The sequence below is a fragment of the Miscanthus floridulus genome, chromosome 8 (genome assembly GCF_019320115.1).
Source record: "Miscanthus floridulus cultivar M001 chromosome 8, ASM1932011v1, whole genome shotgun sequence".
Lineage (NCBI taxonomy): Eukaryota > Viridiplantae > Streptophyta > Magnoliopsida > Poales > Poaceae > Miscanthus > Miscanthus floridulus.
This window is the reverse complement of record NC_089587.1, coordinates 213,574,237-213,587,276: the sequence shown is the minus strand read 5'-3', so window position 1 is coordinate 213,587,276 and position 13,040 is coordinate 213,574,237. Positions and strand designations below refer to the sequence as shown.

The window sequence follows — 13,040 nt, the reverse complement described above, 5'->3', positions numbered from 1 at the left end:
CGGCCACCACATAGGTGGTCAACGCCACCCTGGTAGTACAGCGGGAGGAAGAGGGGCATGCCCTCAAGGTGCAACGCCCTGTGTACTTCATCAGCGAGGTACTATCTGACTCCAAGACCCGCTACTCCCAAATCTAGAAGCTCCTGTATGCTGTCCTCATCACCAAGAGGAAGCTATGCCACTACTTCGAATCACACACCATGACGGTTGTGACATCGTTCCCCCTTGGCATAGTCATCCAGAGCTAGGACGCCATGGGAAGAATCGTGAAGTGGGCACTCAAGTTGATGGATCAAGGCATCGCATATGCCTCCCGAATGGCGATCAAGTCCCAGGTGTTGGCTAACTTCATCATGGAATGGACCAAGGTCTGGACACCACCGGTGATCATCGATCAAGAGTACTAGACAATGTACTTCGATGGATCGCTGATAAAGAAGGGCTCTGGAGTAGGGTTGGTCTTCGTATCACCCCTCGGGGTCTGCAATAGGTACATAGTTCGGCTCCATTTCCCCTCATCAAATAATGTGGTTGAGTATGAAGCGCTCATCAATGGCCTATGAATCGCCATCGAGTTGGGCATCCAATGCCTCGACATCCGAGGTGACTCCCAGCTGGTCGTCAACCAAGTCATGAAGGAGTCTAGCTGCCATGATGCCAAGATGGCTGCGTACTGCCAAGAGGTCCGACGACTAGAGGACAAATTCAACGGCCTCGAACTCAATCACATCCCAAGGCACCTCAATGAGGTGGCTGACGCACTTGCAAAAGCGGTGTTTGGTTGAGAGCAGGTGCCAATGGGCGTCTTCACCAGCGACCAACATAAGCCCTCGGTATGCTATAAAGGGTCAAAATGGGCCAATGATGGACTGTCTGATCCAGCCATGGGGGCTGGCCAACCGATGGCTCCCTCCAGCCCTGAGGTCATGGAGCTTGAAGAGGATCTAGCGATAGAGCCTAACCCTCTAGACGACTGGAGAACACTCTATCTCGACTACCTCCTCCAAGACATGCTACCGATGGACAAGACGGAAGCTCGATGGCTCGCACATCGCGCCAAGTCCTTCGTTCTTATAGAGGGCGAACTCTACAAATGAAGCCACACTGGAATCTTGTAGCTCTGTATCCCCATCGAACAGGGGAAGCTTCTGCTAAGCAATATCCATGGTGGGGTCTACGGTCACCACGCCATGCCTAGAACCTTGGTTGGGAACGCATTCTGACAGGGCTTCTACTGGCTCACTGTAGTAGCCGACACCGAGTAGATTGTATGCACCTATGAAGGGTGCCAGTACTATGCTCGACAAACTCACCTCCTAGCCCAGGCACTCCAAATAATCCCCATCACGAAGCCCTTTGTGGTCTAGGGGCTCGATCTAGTTGGGCCTCTCAAGAATGCGCTCGGGGGTTACACCCACTTACTTGTCACCATACACAAGTTCACAAAATGGATCAAAGCTCGGCCGATCTCTGTAATCAAGTTTTAGCAGGCTGTGCTATTCTTCCTCAACATTATCCATCGCTTTGGAGTACCGAACTCCATCATCATAGATAATGGCACACAGTTCACCTATAAGAAATTCATTCGATTCTACGATGAACAACACATTCGGGTCGATTGGGCTACCGTCGCGCACCCTCGAACGAACGAGCAGGTTGAGTGCGCAAACAACATGCTCCTATAGGGCCTCAAGCCCAGAATCTTCAACCGGTTGAATAAGTTTGGTGCACGCTGGGTCACTGAGCTCTCTACGGTGCTCTAGAGCTCGAGGACAACTCCTAGCCGGGCCACCGGCTACACGCCTTTCTTCATGGTCTACGGTTCTGAGGCCGTCCTCCCAACCGACCTCGACTATGGAGCACCAAGAATCAGAGCATACGACAAATAGGGAGCCAAGACATCCCACCAAGATGCCATGGACTAGCTAGATGAAGCTCGTGACATCGCCCTCCTTCATTCGGTCAAGTACCAGTAGGCGCTATGATGGTACCACAACTGATGGGTGCGGGACCAAGCCTTCAACATCGGGGACTTGGTTCTCTGCCTCATGCAGAGCAACAAGGATCATCACAAGCTCTCCCCACCTTGGGAAGGGCCATACGTCATCATGGAAGTACTCCGGCCAGGCGCCTACAAGTTGAAAACCATCGATGTTGAGGTCTTCACCAACGCCTGGAACATTGAGCAGCTACGCCGTTTTTACCCTTAAATAAACGAATACCTTTTTTATATATCAGTTTTTGCCTTCAAGAATCCTCGATCTCTAGTGACATCCGACCCCTGTAAATTACTGAGGGGTCAGACCTCACTCAATGGCTGATATAAGTATGTTTATCTTGCAAACACTCTATGTGTTATCATTGCAAACATTCTCTGAGTCTTCCCTCTTTTCTCATGGCAAGTCCTAAGGGCTAGGATTTTGGGAACAAAATCTAAGCATAACTGGTAGGACTGTGGGAAAACCATGTGTCGGGTACCTTAGAATGGGGTACCCCAAGCAAAACGTCAAATGGGTTGTCCAAGTCCCATCTAAAAAATAATAATAATGATAAAAGCAAAAGGATAAGTCGTGGCCCCCTCCCCGTCGTGACCAGGCCCACTGGGTCCTCCTCCTCCTCGCCTCGAGCCCCGAGAAGGAGGTCTCGATAGCCCGACGAGGCTCCCTAGGGAGGCCTCGGTAGGAAATGCCGTCTCCACCTCGCCCGAGGCTCTCCACAGAAGGCCTCAGCAGGAGGCGCGTTCTCCATACCGCGCGAGGCCTCTCGCGTGGAGCCTCAGCAAGGAGCCTGATCTCCGTCTCGTGCGAGGCCCCATTCTCCGTATCGCTTGAGGACGGCTCGCCCACGGTCCGTCGCCCCCCGCCTCGGCCGACCCTCCCGACAGCCGGTCACGTCCCATTAATGCTTTCAACCACTCCCGTGATCTCAGCCGGACAGTGGCTCAACGTCACAGAAAGACCGACGCGACCCGAAGTCGCATCAGCACCATACCGGCGAGGATAGGGCACGGCGGGGATTACCGGCCACTGTGTCCAAACACTGTGACCACAATCAGCCACCGTCAGCGCCTGGGACAGGACGTGGTGGGGGTTACTGGCCACTATGTCCTACCACTGTGTCCACGATCAGCCGCCCGCTCAAGGCCTCGGCGCTGTACACCAAGGCCTCGGCACTGTACATTAGGGCCTCGGCAATGTTGGGGTCCGCGCCTGCCGAGACCCCCCCACCGTAGTACCAGCCTCGGCCCCGACCAAGTTTCGGCCTCGTGCATAGTCCATCCACAGCGGCTTATGGTTGCCGCCACGTCCACTCCGAGGCATTCCTGGGGCTTCCACGACGCACAGGACCTGATGGGACGACCACGCCGCCCCAGTACTCCAAGGATGGGCCACTCCGACAACCACGCCGCCACAGGAATAGGCCACAGGGCTTGGACATGCCGTCCCTGTCGGCACGCCGCCGCATAGTAATACATGTACTGCCCTTGTCCCCCCTTCAACTATAAAAGGAGAGGACTTGGGCCACTTAGGGGGGAGGCCGAGAGAACACACGCACACGCACACCTTCCAGCCACTTGAGAGCAACGTCTCAGACGGCCCCACGACACCCTGCCGAGGCCTGGGACAAGTTCCCTCTCTCCCTTAGCTTGTAACCCCTACTACGAGCACTTCGGTGCAAGGAATACAAGTTCAATCCCTCAGACTGGACGTAGGGCGCCGATTGCCTAAACTAGTATAAACCTTGTGTCTCTTTGCATCACCATCCAGAATCGGGAGCACGCAGAACAAATTCACTAGTCGGTTGAGGACCCCCCGGTCCAAAACACCGACAGTTGGCGCGCCAGGTAGGGGATGTCTGCGTGTCAGTTTCATCATCCCCGCGAGTTCTAGATGGCAGACCCCGTGCGACCATTGCGTCTCGGCACCGTAGTTTGGTTCGGGAGCCTAGAGTTCATGTCTCTAGGGCATGAGTACGACATGGTACTCCTCGCTCCTCGAGCCCCACCGCCCGACGATGAAGTTACGCACCGGTAGCCCAGGCGCAGGCAGTGCTTGAGCAGCCGCTCTCGCCGCGCTCGCCAGGCAACGACACGAGCAAGACCACCCCAACGTTACGTGAACCCGGGGCGGCACGCCACTCCCCGCCGATATCCTACGACTAGCTGTTGGTACGGGGTCCCTAGCTGGGGACCTGTCTGGCCTGAGCTTGGACAAAGGGAAATCGCTGGTGGCTCGCGATGATGCCCAGTCGTCAAGCTCCGCTCCACCACTCCCTGAAGAACCGACCCTGGCGGAGCAGAATCTGGCAACAACATCATCCCCATACCCCTTTGGGTTGAAAAATGCCGCCGCTTCTTACACCTACGCGTACGCTGCTACTCATGAGGGTCCCTCAAAACGCTGCCAGCGCTTCGGTCTCGACCTAAGCACCCACACTGACTCCTCGGATGAGGACGAGGCATGGCCTGGAGCGGATTTCTTTGGGCTCCATGACCCTGGGACTTTGCGCCAGTTCTTGGCCGCAAGCGACTACTGCTTCAGTTACTTCGACTCTAACGATGAAGGCACTTACGACCCCACTCGCGAGTGTTTTCACGTTGGGCTCGGGATGCCGAGGGCAGGCGAAGAGGATGAGGGGGCAGGTAGCCGCTCCCCACTTCGTCCAGGGGCGGGCACTGTCATGCCCCCACACAATGCCCTGCCGACCGCACGAAATGAGAACGTCGCTCTTGCACGACCTCTGCGCCCAGACCTAGAGCAACTCCGTGAGCTCCAGGCCAAGGTCGAGCAAGATCAACTCCTTCTGCAGCAGCTTTGAGACTCTCTCGAACAGGAACAGTGAGGCCGCGGCGAAGGTGGGGGAGCCCGACGAAGAGCTCGTGATGTGTATCACCGCATCCATGATGATGAAGGAAGCGAGCAACCCCCAGTATTCAATCATGCCAGCCAGAACGTTGCGGCTGTGGCAATACTGGTTCACGCAATGCCCGAGCCCTCTACCACGGAGGGGCGGCGGGTCCGCGGCGAGCTCTGCGATCTCCTAGAGACCGCTGCGGTTCAGCAGGCCGAGAGTTCCGCCTCCTGACGGCGTGGGGGCGCCTCGAACCTTCTCACGGCGCCGCCTCGGCAGGACAGGGAAGCCCCAGCTCGTCCCGACCCTGACCGAGCACCGATAGCCCACAGGGTCCCCGTGCTTCTGGACCACCCCGGCAATCGACGCGAGGTGCAGGGAGACCATGAGGTGGTCAGCAGGCGACGACGCCACGACAATGAGGGGCCCGCTCGGGGCTACCACCCACACCGAGGCGGTCGCTACGACAGCGGTGAGGACCATAGTCCTTCCCCTGAGCCGCCAGGCCCTCGGGTCTTCAGCAGGGCCATCCGCGCTGCTCTTTTCCCCGCCCGGTTCTGACAGTCGGCCAATCTCGCAAAGTACAGCGGCGAGACCAACCCGGAGCTCTGGCTCGCCGATTACCGCCTAGCCTGCCAGCTAGGTGGCGTGGACGATGACCTGCTCATCATCTGCAATCTCCCTTTGCTCTTGTCGGACTCGGCACGAGCCTGGCTCGAGCATCTCCCTCCCTCGCAAATCCATGACTGGCGCGACTTGGTTAGGATCTTCGTCGGGAACTTCTAGGGCATATACGTGCGCCCTGGGAATTCCTGGGATCTTAAGAGCTATCGCCAGAAGCCGGACGAGTCTCTCCGAGACTTCATCCGGCACTTCTCCAAACAGTGCACCGAGCTGCCTAGCGTCGGCGACTCGGAGATCGTCCAGGCTTTCCTCTCCGGCACCACTTGTCGGGACTTGGTCCGAGAGTTAGGTTGCAACGTCCCGCGCTCTGCTGCCGCGCTCCTCGACATCACCACCAGCTTCGCCTCAGGAGAAGAGGCTGTCGGAGCCCTCTTCCCTGACGCCGATACCAAAGGTAAGCGGAGGGAAGAGCCCCCCGAGGCCTCAGCCTCCCACCTCCCTAAGAAAAAGAAAAAGGGGCGCCTGGGGAGGCAGGAAGTCCTGGAGGCTGATCTGGTTGCGACCACAGAGCGCAAGAATCCCCGAGGCCCCAAAGGCCCTAGGCCCTTCGACGACATGCTCAAGAAACCCTGCCCTTACCACCAGGGCTTGGCCAGGCACGCTCTCGAGGATTGCACCATGCTGCGGCGCTACTACGCCAAGCTCGGGCTCCTCGACGACGACGCCAAGCAGAAAGGCACCGGCGGTCAGGACGAAGACAAGGACGACGGGTTCCCCGAGGTACGCAACGCTTTCATGATCTTTGGTGGGCCCTCGGCATGCCTTACGGCGTGGCAGCGCAAGAGGGAACACCGAGAAGTCTTCTCGGTCAAGGTGGCCACCCCCAGTACCTCGACTGGTCTCGAGAGGCGATCACCTTCGATCAAGGTGACCACCCCGACCATATTCTGAATCCCGGGCAGTACCCACTGGTCATCGACCCGATCGTCGGCAACACCCGACTCTCCAAGGTGTTGATGGACGGAGGCAGCGGCCTCAACATCCTCTACGCCAACACCCTGGAGCTCTTGGAGATCGACCGGTTGAGGCTACGAGGCGACATTGCACCCTTCCACGGCATCGTGCTAGGGAAGCGCACGCGACCCCTCGGGCGCATCGACCTTCCTGTCTGATTTGGCACCCCTTCCAACTACCGCAAGGAAGTCCTCACCTTCGAGGTAGTCAGGTTTGGGGGAGCCTACCACGCCATTCTGGGGCGACCGTGCTATGCCAAGTTCATGGCAGTGCCCAACTATACCTACCTCAAGCTCAAGATGCCAGGCCCTAATGGTGTCATCACAATCAAGTCCATGTACGAACATGCATACGACTACGACGTCGAGTGCACCGAGTACACCGAGGCTCTTGCAGAGGCCGAGACCCTCATCGCCCACCTCGACCAACTCAGTGGCGAGGTGCCTGACTCCAAGCGTCGTGCGGGGGCGTTCGAGCCCGCTGAAACCATCAAACTCGTCCCGGTCGACCCTGCATGTCCCGATGACCGAGCGCTGAGGATCAGCGCCACCCTCGACATCAAATAGGAAGCCGTGCTTGTCGACTTTCTCCGTGCGAACACCGACATATTTGCATGGAGTCCCTCGGACATGCCGGGCATACCAAGGGAAGTCACCGAGCATGCCCTGGACATCTGGGCTGGATCTAGACCGGTGAGGCAACGCCTGCACCGCTTCGACGAAGAAAAGCGCAGGGCCATCGGAGAGGAGGTACAGAAACTCTTGGCAGCCGGGTTCATCAAGGAAGTATCCCACCCAGAGTGGTTGGCTAACCCTGTTTTAGTCAAGAAGAAAAATGGGAAATGGAGGATGTGTGTAGACTACACCAGTCTGAATAAAGCCTGTCCAAAGGTCCCCTTCCCATTACCTCGAATCGATCAAATCGTTGATTCCACCGCAGGGTGCGAGACCCTGTCTTTCCTCGATGCGTACTCTAGTTACCATCAGATCAAGATGAAAGAGTCCGACTAGCTCGTGACTTCTTTCATCACACCATTTGGCATGTACTGCTACGTGACGATGCCCTTCGGCCTCAGAAACGCAGGTGCCATGTACCAGCGGTGCATGACCCAGGTCTTTGGCGACAACATCGGGCAGATCGTCGAGGCCTACGTAGATGACATCGTGGTCAAGACCAGAAAGGCTGAAAATCTCGTGAATGACTTGAGGGTGACCTTCAAATGCCTTAGAGAGAAGGGCATCAAGCTCAACCCCAAGAAGTGTGTGTTCGGGGTCCCCCGAGGCATGCTCTTGGGATTCATAGTCTCGGAACGTGGCATCGAGGCTAACTCAGAGAAGGTCTCGGCTATAACCAGCATGGGACCAATCAGAGACCTCAAGGGAGTATAGAGGGTCATGGGATGCCTTGCGGCCCTGAGCCGCTTCATCTCGCGCCTCGGTGAAAAAGGTTTGCCTCTGTACCGACTCTTGAGAAAGTCCGAGTGTTTTTCCTGGACCCCCGAGGCTGAGGAAGCCCTCGACAGACTCAAGAGGCTGCTCACCAATCCTCCCGTTCTGATACCCCCGGCCTTGGACGAGGCCCTCTTACTCTACGTCACCGCAACAACCCAAGTGGTCAGCGCCGCCGTAGTAGTAGAGAGGCAGGAAGAAGGGCATACTCTGCCTACCCAGCGACTGGTCTATTTCATCAGCGAGGTGCTCTCCGAGACCAAAGCGCGCTACCCCCCACATCCAGAAGCTAGTCTACGCCGTGGTCCTGGCCCGGCGCAAACTGCGCCACTACTTCGAGTCGCACCCAGTGACTGTGGTATCATCCTTCCCCCTAGGCGAGATAGTTCATAACCGGGAGGCCTCGGGCAGGATAGCCAAGTGGGCTGTCGAGCTTATGGGGGAAACCTTGACCTTTGCGCCTTGAAAAGCGATCAAGTCTCAGGTCTTGGCCGATTTTGTGGTTGAATGGACAGACACTCAATTGCCACCTGCTCAGATTCAGACGGGGTGCTGGACCCTGTACTTCGACGGATCCCTGATGAAGACCGGGGCAGGCGCGGGTCTGCTCTTCATTTCGCCCCTCGGAGTACACATACGCTACATGGTGTGGCTCCACTTCGCCGCCTCCAACAACGTGGCCGAATACGAGGCCCTCATCAATGGCTTACAAGTCACCATCGAGCTTGGGGCACGGCGCCTCGACGTCCGAGGCGACTCGCGGCTCGTCATAGACCAAGTGATGAAGGAGTCAAACTGCCTCGACCCTAAAATGGAGGCTTACTGCAAGATGGTGCGACGCCTAGAAGACAAGTTCGACGGTCTCGAACTAAATCACGTCGCGTGAAAGTACAACGAGGCCGCCGACGAGCTGGCAAAGATAGCCTCAGCATGGGCCCCGGTCCCCCCGAACGTCTTCGCCAGAGACCTCCACAAACCGTCCATCGGCTGCACCTCGACAACAGAGGAGGGCCCACCTAGGGAACCCATGGCAAAGCCAAACACCCCCTCTGCTGCTGAGACCCCCTTGACCAAGCCCGAGGTCATGGAAGTCAATGCCGAGCCTCCGCAGAATGATCAGGATGCGGATTGGCGAGTCCCGTTCCTCAATTGGCTTGACCGAGGGGAGCTTCCCAACGACCGAACTGAAGCACGATGGCTTGCGCGCCGAGCCAAGACCAACGCCCTCTACAATGGTGAATTATACAGGTGAAGTCCCTCAAGTGTCCTTCAACGATGCATTAGTTCCGAGGTGGGCCAAGCCCTACTTTGGGACTTACACGCAGGCGCCTGCGGGCACCATGCGACGCCTCGGACGCTCGTAGGGAACGCTTTCCGCCAAGGGTTCTACTGGCCAACGGTGATCGCCGATGCTACTAAGCTAATACGCTCCTGCGAAGGATGCCAGTACTACGCTCGGCAGACACATCTCCCGGCCCTGGCCTTGCAAACCATCCCCATCACATGGCCGTTCACCATGTGGGGGCTCGACATGGTCGGGCCTCTGCAAAAGGCCCCCGGGGGCTACACCCATCTACTGGTATCAATTGACAAGTTCTCCAAATGGATCGAGGCCCGTCCAATCAATCAAATCAAATCCGAACAGGCAGTGCTGTTCTTCACTGACATTATCCACCAGTTCGGGGTCCCCAACACCATCATTACCGACAACGGGACGTAGTTCACCAGCAAAAAGTTCCTGACGTTTTGCGACGACCACCACATCCGTGTGGCCTGGTCAGCCATAGGACACCCAAGGACCAACGGCCAAGTAGAGCGTGCCAACGGCATGATCCTACATGGCCTCAAGCCAAGAATTCACAACCGGTTGAAAAAGTATGGCAAGAAATGGCTCGCCAAGCTCCCATCGGTCATCTGGAGCCTAAGGAACACTCCGAGCCGAGCCACGGGGTTCACGCCTTTCTTCCTAGTCTATGGGGCCGAGGCCATCCTCCCCACCGACCTGGAATATGGTTCCCCGAGGCTGCAAGCCTATAACGAACAAAGCAACCGCACAACCCGAGAGGATGCCCTCGATCAGCTGGAGGAAACCCGAGATGTCGCGCTACTACACTCGGCTAAGTATCAGCAGAGCTTGTGGCACTATCAGGCCCGACGCGTCCGAGGCCGAGACCTGAAGGTAGGCGACCTGGTGCTGAGGCTAGCACAGAGCAACAAGGGTCGCCACAAGCTGACCCCGCCATGGGAAGGACCGTACATCATTGCCCAAGTCCTGAAGCCCGGGACCTACAAGCTGGCCAACGAGAAGGGCGAAATCTTCACCAACGCTTGGAACATAGAACAGCTACGTCGCTTTTATCCCTAAATTTCCAAGCATTGTATATATCGTTTCTCGAAATGCAATTAAAAAGCGCTCTTTAGTTGGTCTTTACTTTTCGAGAAACCCCCCGAGCCCACAGTAGGTCTCGGTAGTACAATAAACACAATAAGGGAGACTCGGCTCTGCCTTGGCAGAACCAAGCCTCCCTCGGGGGCTAGATAGGGGACTTCCCCTAGGTCCCACGCACCATTTTTTTAGTTGCTTTTCGAAAAAATTCCTACGCCAAGTCTCTAGCAGGCTCTGACGAATCATTTGTGGAGACTCCCTGGACCAAGGTCTATTTCCTAAGCAAGAGGCCGGCTGAGTCGCGAGACGGCCTACACCCCCGGGCTACGGCACTCCCTCACTACCTCTCGCTCAAGGGACGGCTTAGGCCCCAAAGGGGTGTTTCGCAAACGAAATCGGATCAGGAGCAACAGAGGGCAATGGCTCGGAAACATGAGAAAAACAACTAAGAAACACATATACGTCAGAAATAAAAGCCTCGATGGCCACAAACGTTGTGATACAAAAATAACCCCTATTCTATCTTTACATAGCCCCCGGGGCCCAGATTAAGGCTCAGGGCCCCCAGCACCGGCAGAGGGTAGGGGAGGAACCACTTCATCTTCAAAGAGCGTCGCCAGCACCGTGCCAGGGCCTTCCGCCGCCTCCAGCAGCTTCGCGACCGCCGCGTGGGCCTCCTCGTCATCATCAGTCAGAACGTAGCCATCACTGATGGCCGGGAGGTCGACGCCAAGGTAGTGAGAGGAGATGATGGCCATCGCCCGCTTGACACCCGTGTGCAGCGCCCCTCAGAGCCGCTCGCGCATCTGGCTGCTCAGCGCAATCAAGCGGCTCCCCAGGGAGCTGCCCGACTGAACCCCCTCAACCTCCAGGGCCTCGTAGGCGGAAAGGGCAGCATGCTTTAGCGCCTCGTGCTCCCCGATCTCGGCCTCGAGCACCGTCTGCACCGTGCTGGAAGCCTCGGCGGCCCGAACGACCTCCACCTCTGACTCTGCACCACAGAAAATGAAATAAGGTCGAGCCAGAGAAAAAACAACCTAAGTTAGGGACAGGAGCCCACAGAGCTCACCCTTGGCCTTCAGCTCCCAGCGTCGGGCCTCGGCCTGGCAGGCCTCGGCTTTCGCCTTCAACCGCTGGGCCTCGACTCGAGAGGCCTTAGCCACCCTGGAGGCTTAACTCCCCAGCTCTGTGTCATACGAGGAAGTTAGGAAGCGAACATAAGGGGAAGAAAACAAAACAAGGGGACTCGAACTCACCCTCGACCGTCCCCCTCAAAACCACAGCCTCGATTTGCGAGGCCTCAGCCGCAGCGAGGGCCTCGTTCAGAGCGCCTTTGGTCAGCCGGTGCGCACTCTCCTCTGCCCCCAGCTGCCCGGCGAGGACCTTGCCCAAGGTCGTTGCTTCTTCAGCCCGGGACCTGAAGGCATCCCGGTCGCTGACGGCGCGGGTAAGCTCCTCCTCCAGCTCCTTGATCCGTGCCGCCAAGGGGGCGAGCTGCGTCTGGGTCATGGCCGCCTCGACCTTCGCGTCGGCACAGCGAAGGCGAAGGTCCTCTACCTCCGCGCTTCGGGCCGACAGAAGCTTGTTAGCATCGGCAAGAAGGCCCCTCTGCCTCTGAAGCTGGTCCCAGATTCCCCTCTCCCGCCGGAGGAAGACCGACTTCCCAAGGGACTGGGTCTCGAGCTCCTGAGGAGGCAGAGCAGAGGTCGTCGATTGCGACAAAACTAAGGAAAGAACAACATCACGCGAGAAAGGAAAACACGAACCTGAGCGACCCCGGGCAGTTCGTCGGCCACCACGGACAGCGCCGTCCATAGCGACCGTTCCGCTAGCTCATGGTACTGCTCGAAGGTACTCCAGCGCCCGCCCTTGGCTGTGTCCTCGAGGGCGAACAAAGGCTCCCCCTCAGGGTCGTCCCGGCTCCGCCACAGTACCCACGGGTGATCCCACCCGCGGGGCTCGGGCCGTACCCACACAAGGGCCGAGCTTCCCTTGTCTAAGAGCGGCGCCAGCTGCTCCACGGCGTCGGTCTCCTCGGCGCCAACCACCTCCCGTGCCCGGGAGGTATCGTCGGAGGAGATCGGATAGACCTCCGTCTCCCGGGCACTCTCCCGCAACAACGGCGGGCCCTAAGCCAAGGGCACGGCCGAGGCCTCCGCCGCCGACATCTCCGCCTCCTGCACAGACGGCCTCGCTGCCATCACGACGGCCGCGGTGACCTCGGGGGCCCCGACCTCTGTAGTCACGGCCTCGGCGGCCTCGGGGTCTCCGGCCTCCGTCATTATGGCCTCGGTAGATGCAGAAGCGCTGGCCGCGGACACTGTGGTCTCGGCGGTCATGGGCGCCGGGGCCCCCATCGCCTCAGCCCCGGAGGCCCCGGGAGCCTCGGCAACAAAGGGCACGACGGCCCCATTCGACCGTGTAGGGGCCGCCTCGGCAACCCTTCCTTGGGCAGCCGATTCTTGTGGGTCTACCCTCGCCGACGCCATGCCGCGCTGGATGGCGGCTTGTGCCTCCGCCACCCAGTGGGCAGAGGAGCCGGGGCTCGCCTTAAGCGCTTTAAGGGACACCAAGGGGAGGTCGTCCGCAGGCCGCTTCCGACTGAAGAAAATCAACCTACAGGGTCAGCACGAGACCAAAAAAGCGAATGGAAGACACCATAACCCCGCCAAAAACACACTTACCTTGAACAGGGTAGCCCCAGCTTCGCCATAGCA

General features: G+C 58.1%; 1 protein-coding gene across 1 annotated transcript; it reads right to left on the bottom strand.

Moving 5' to 3' along the window:
- Positions 1-12,452: 12,452 nt before the first annotated feature.
- On the bottom strand, positions 12,453-12,812 carry LOC136470602 (uncharacterized). Its single transcript, XM_066468389.1, has one exon. It carries the CDS (start codon positions 12,810-12,812, stop codon positions 12,453-12,455), a length of 360 nt encoding a protein of 119 aa, XP_066324486.1.
- Between the last annotated feature and the right edge of the window lie 228 nt (positions 12,813-13,040).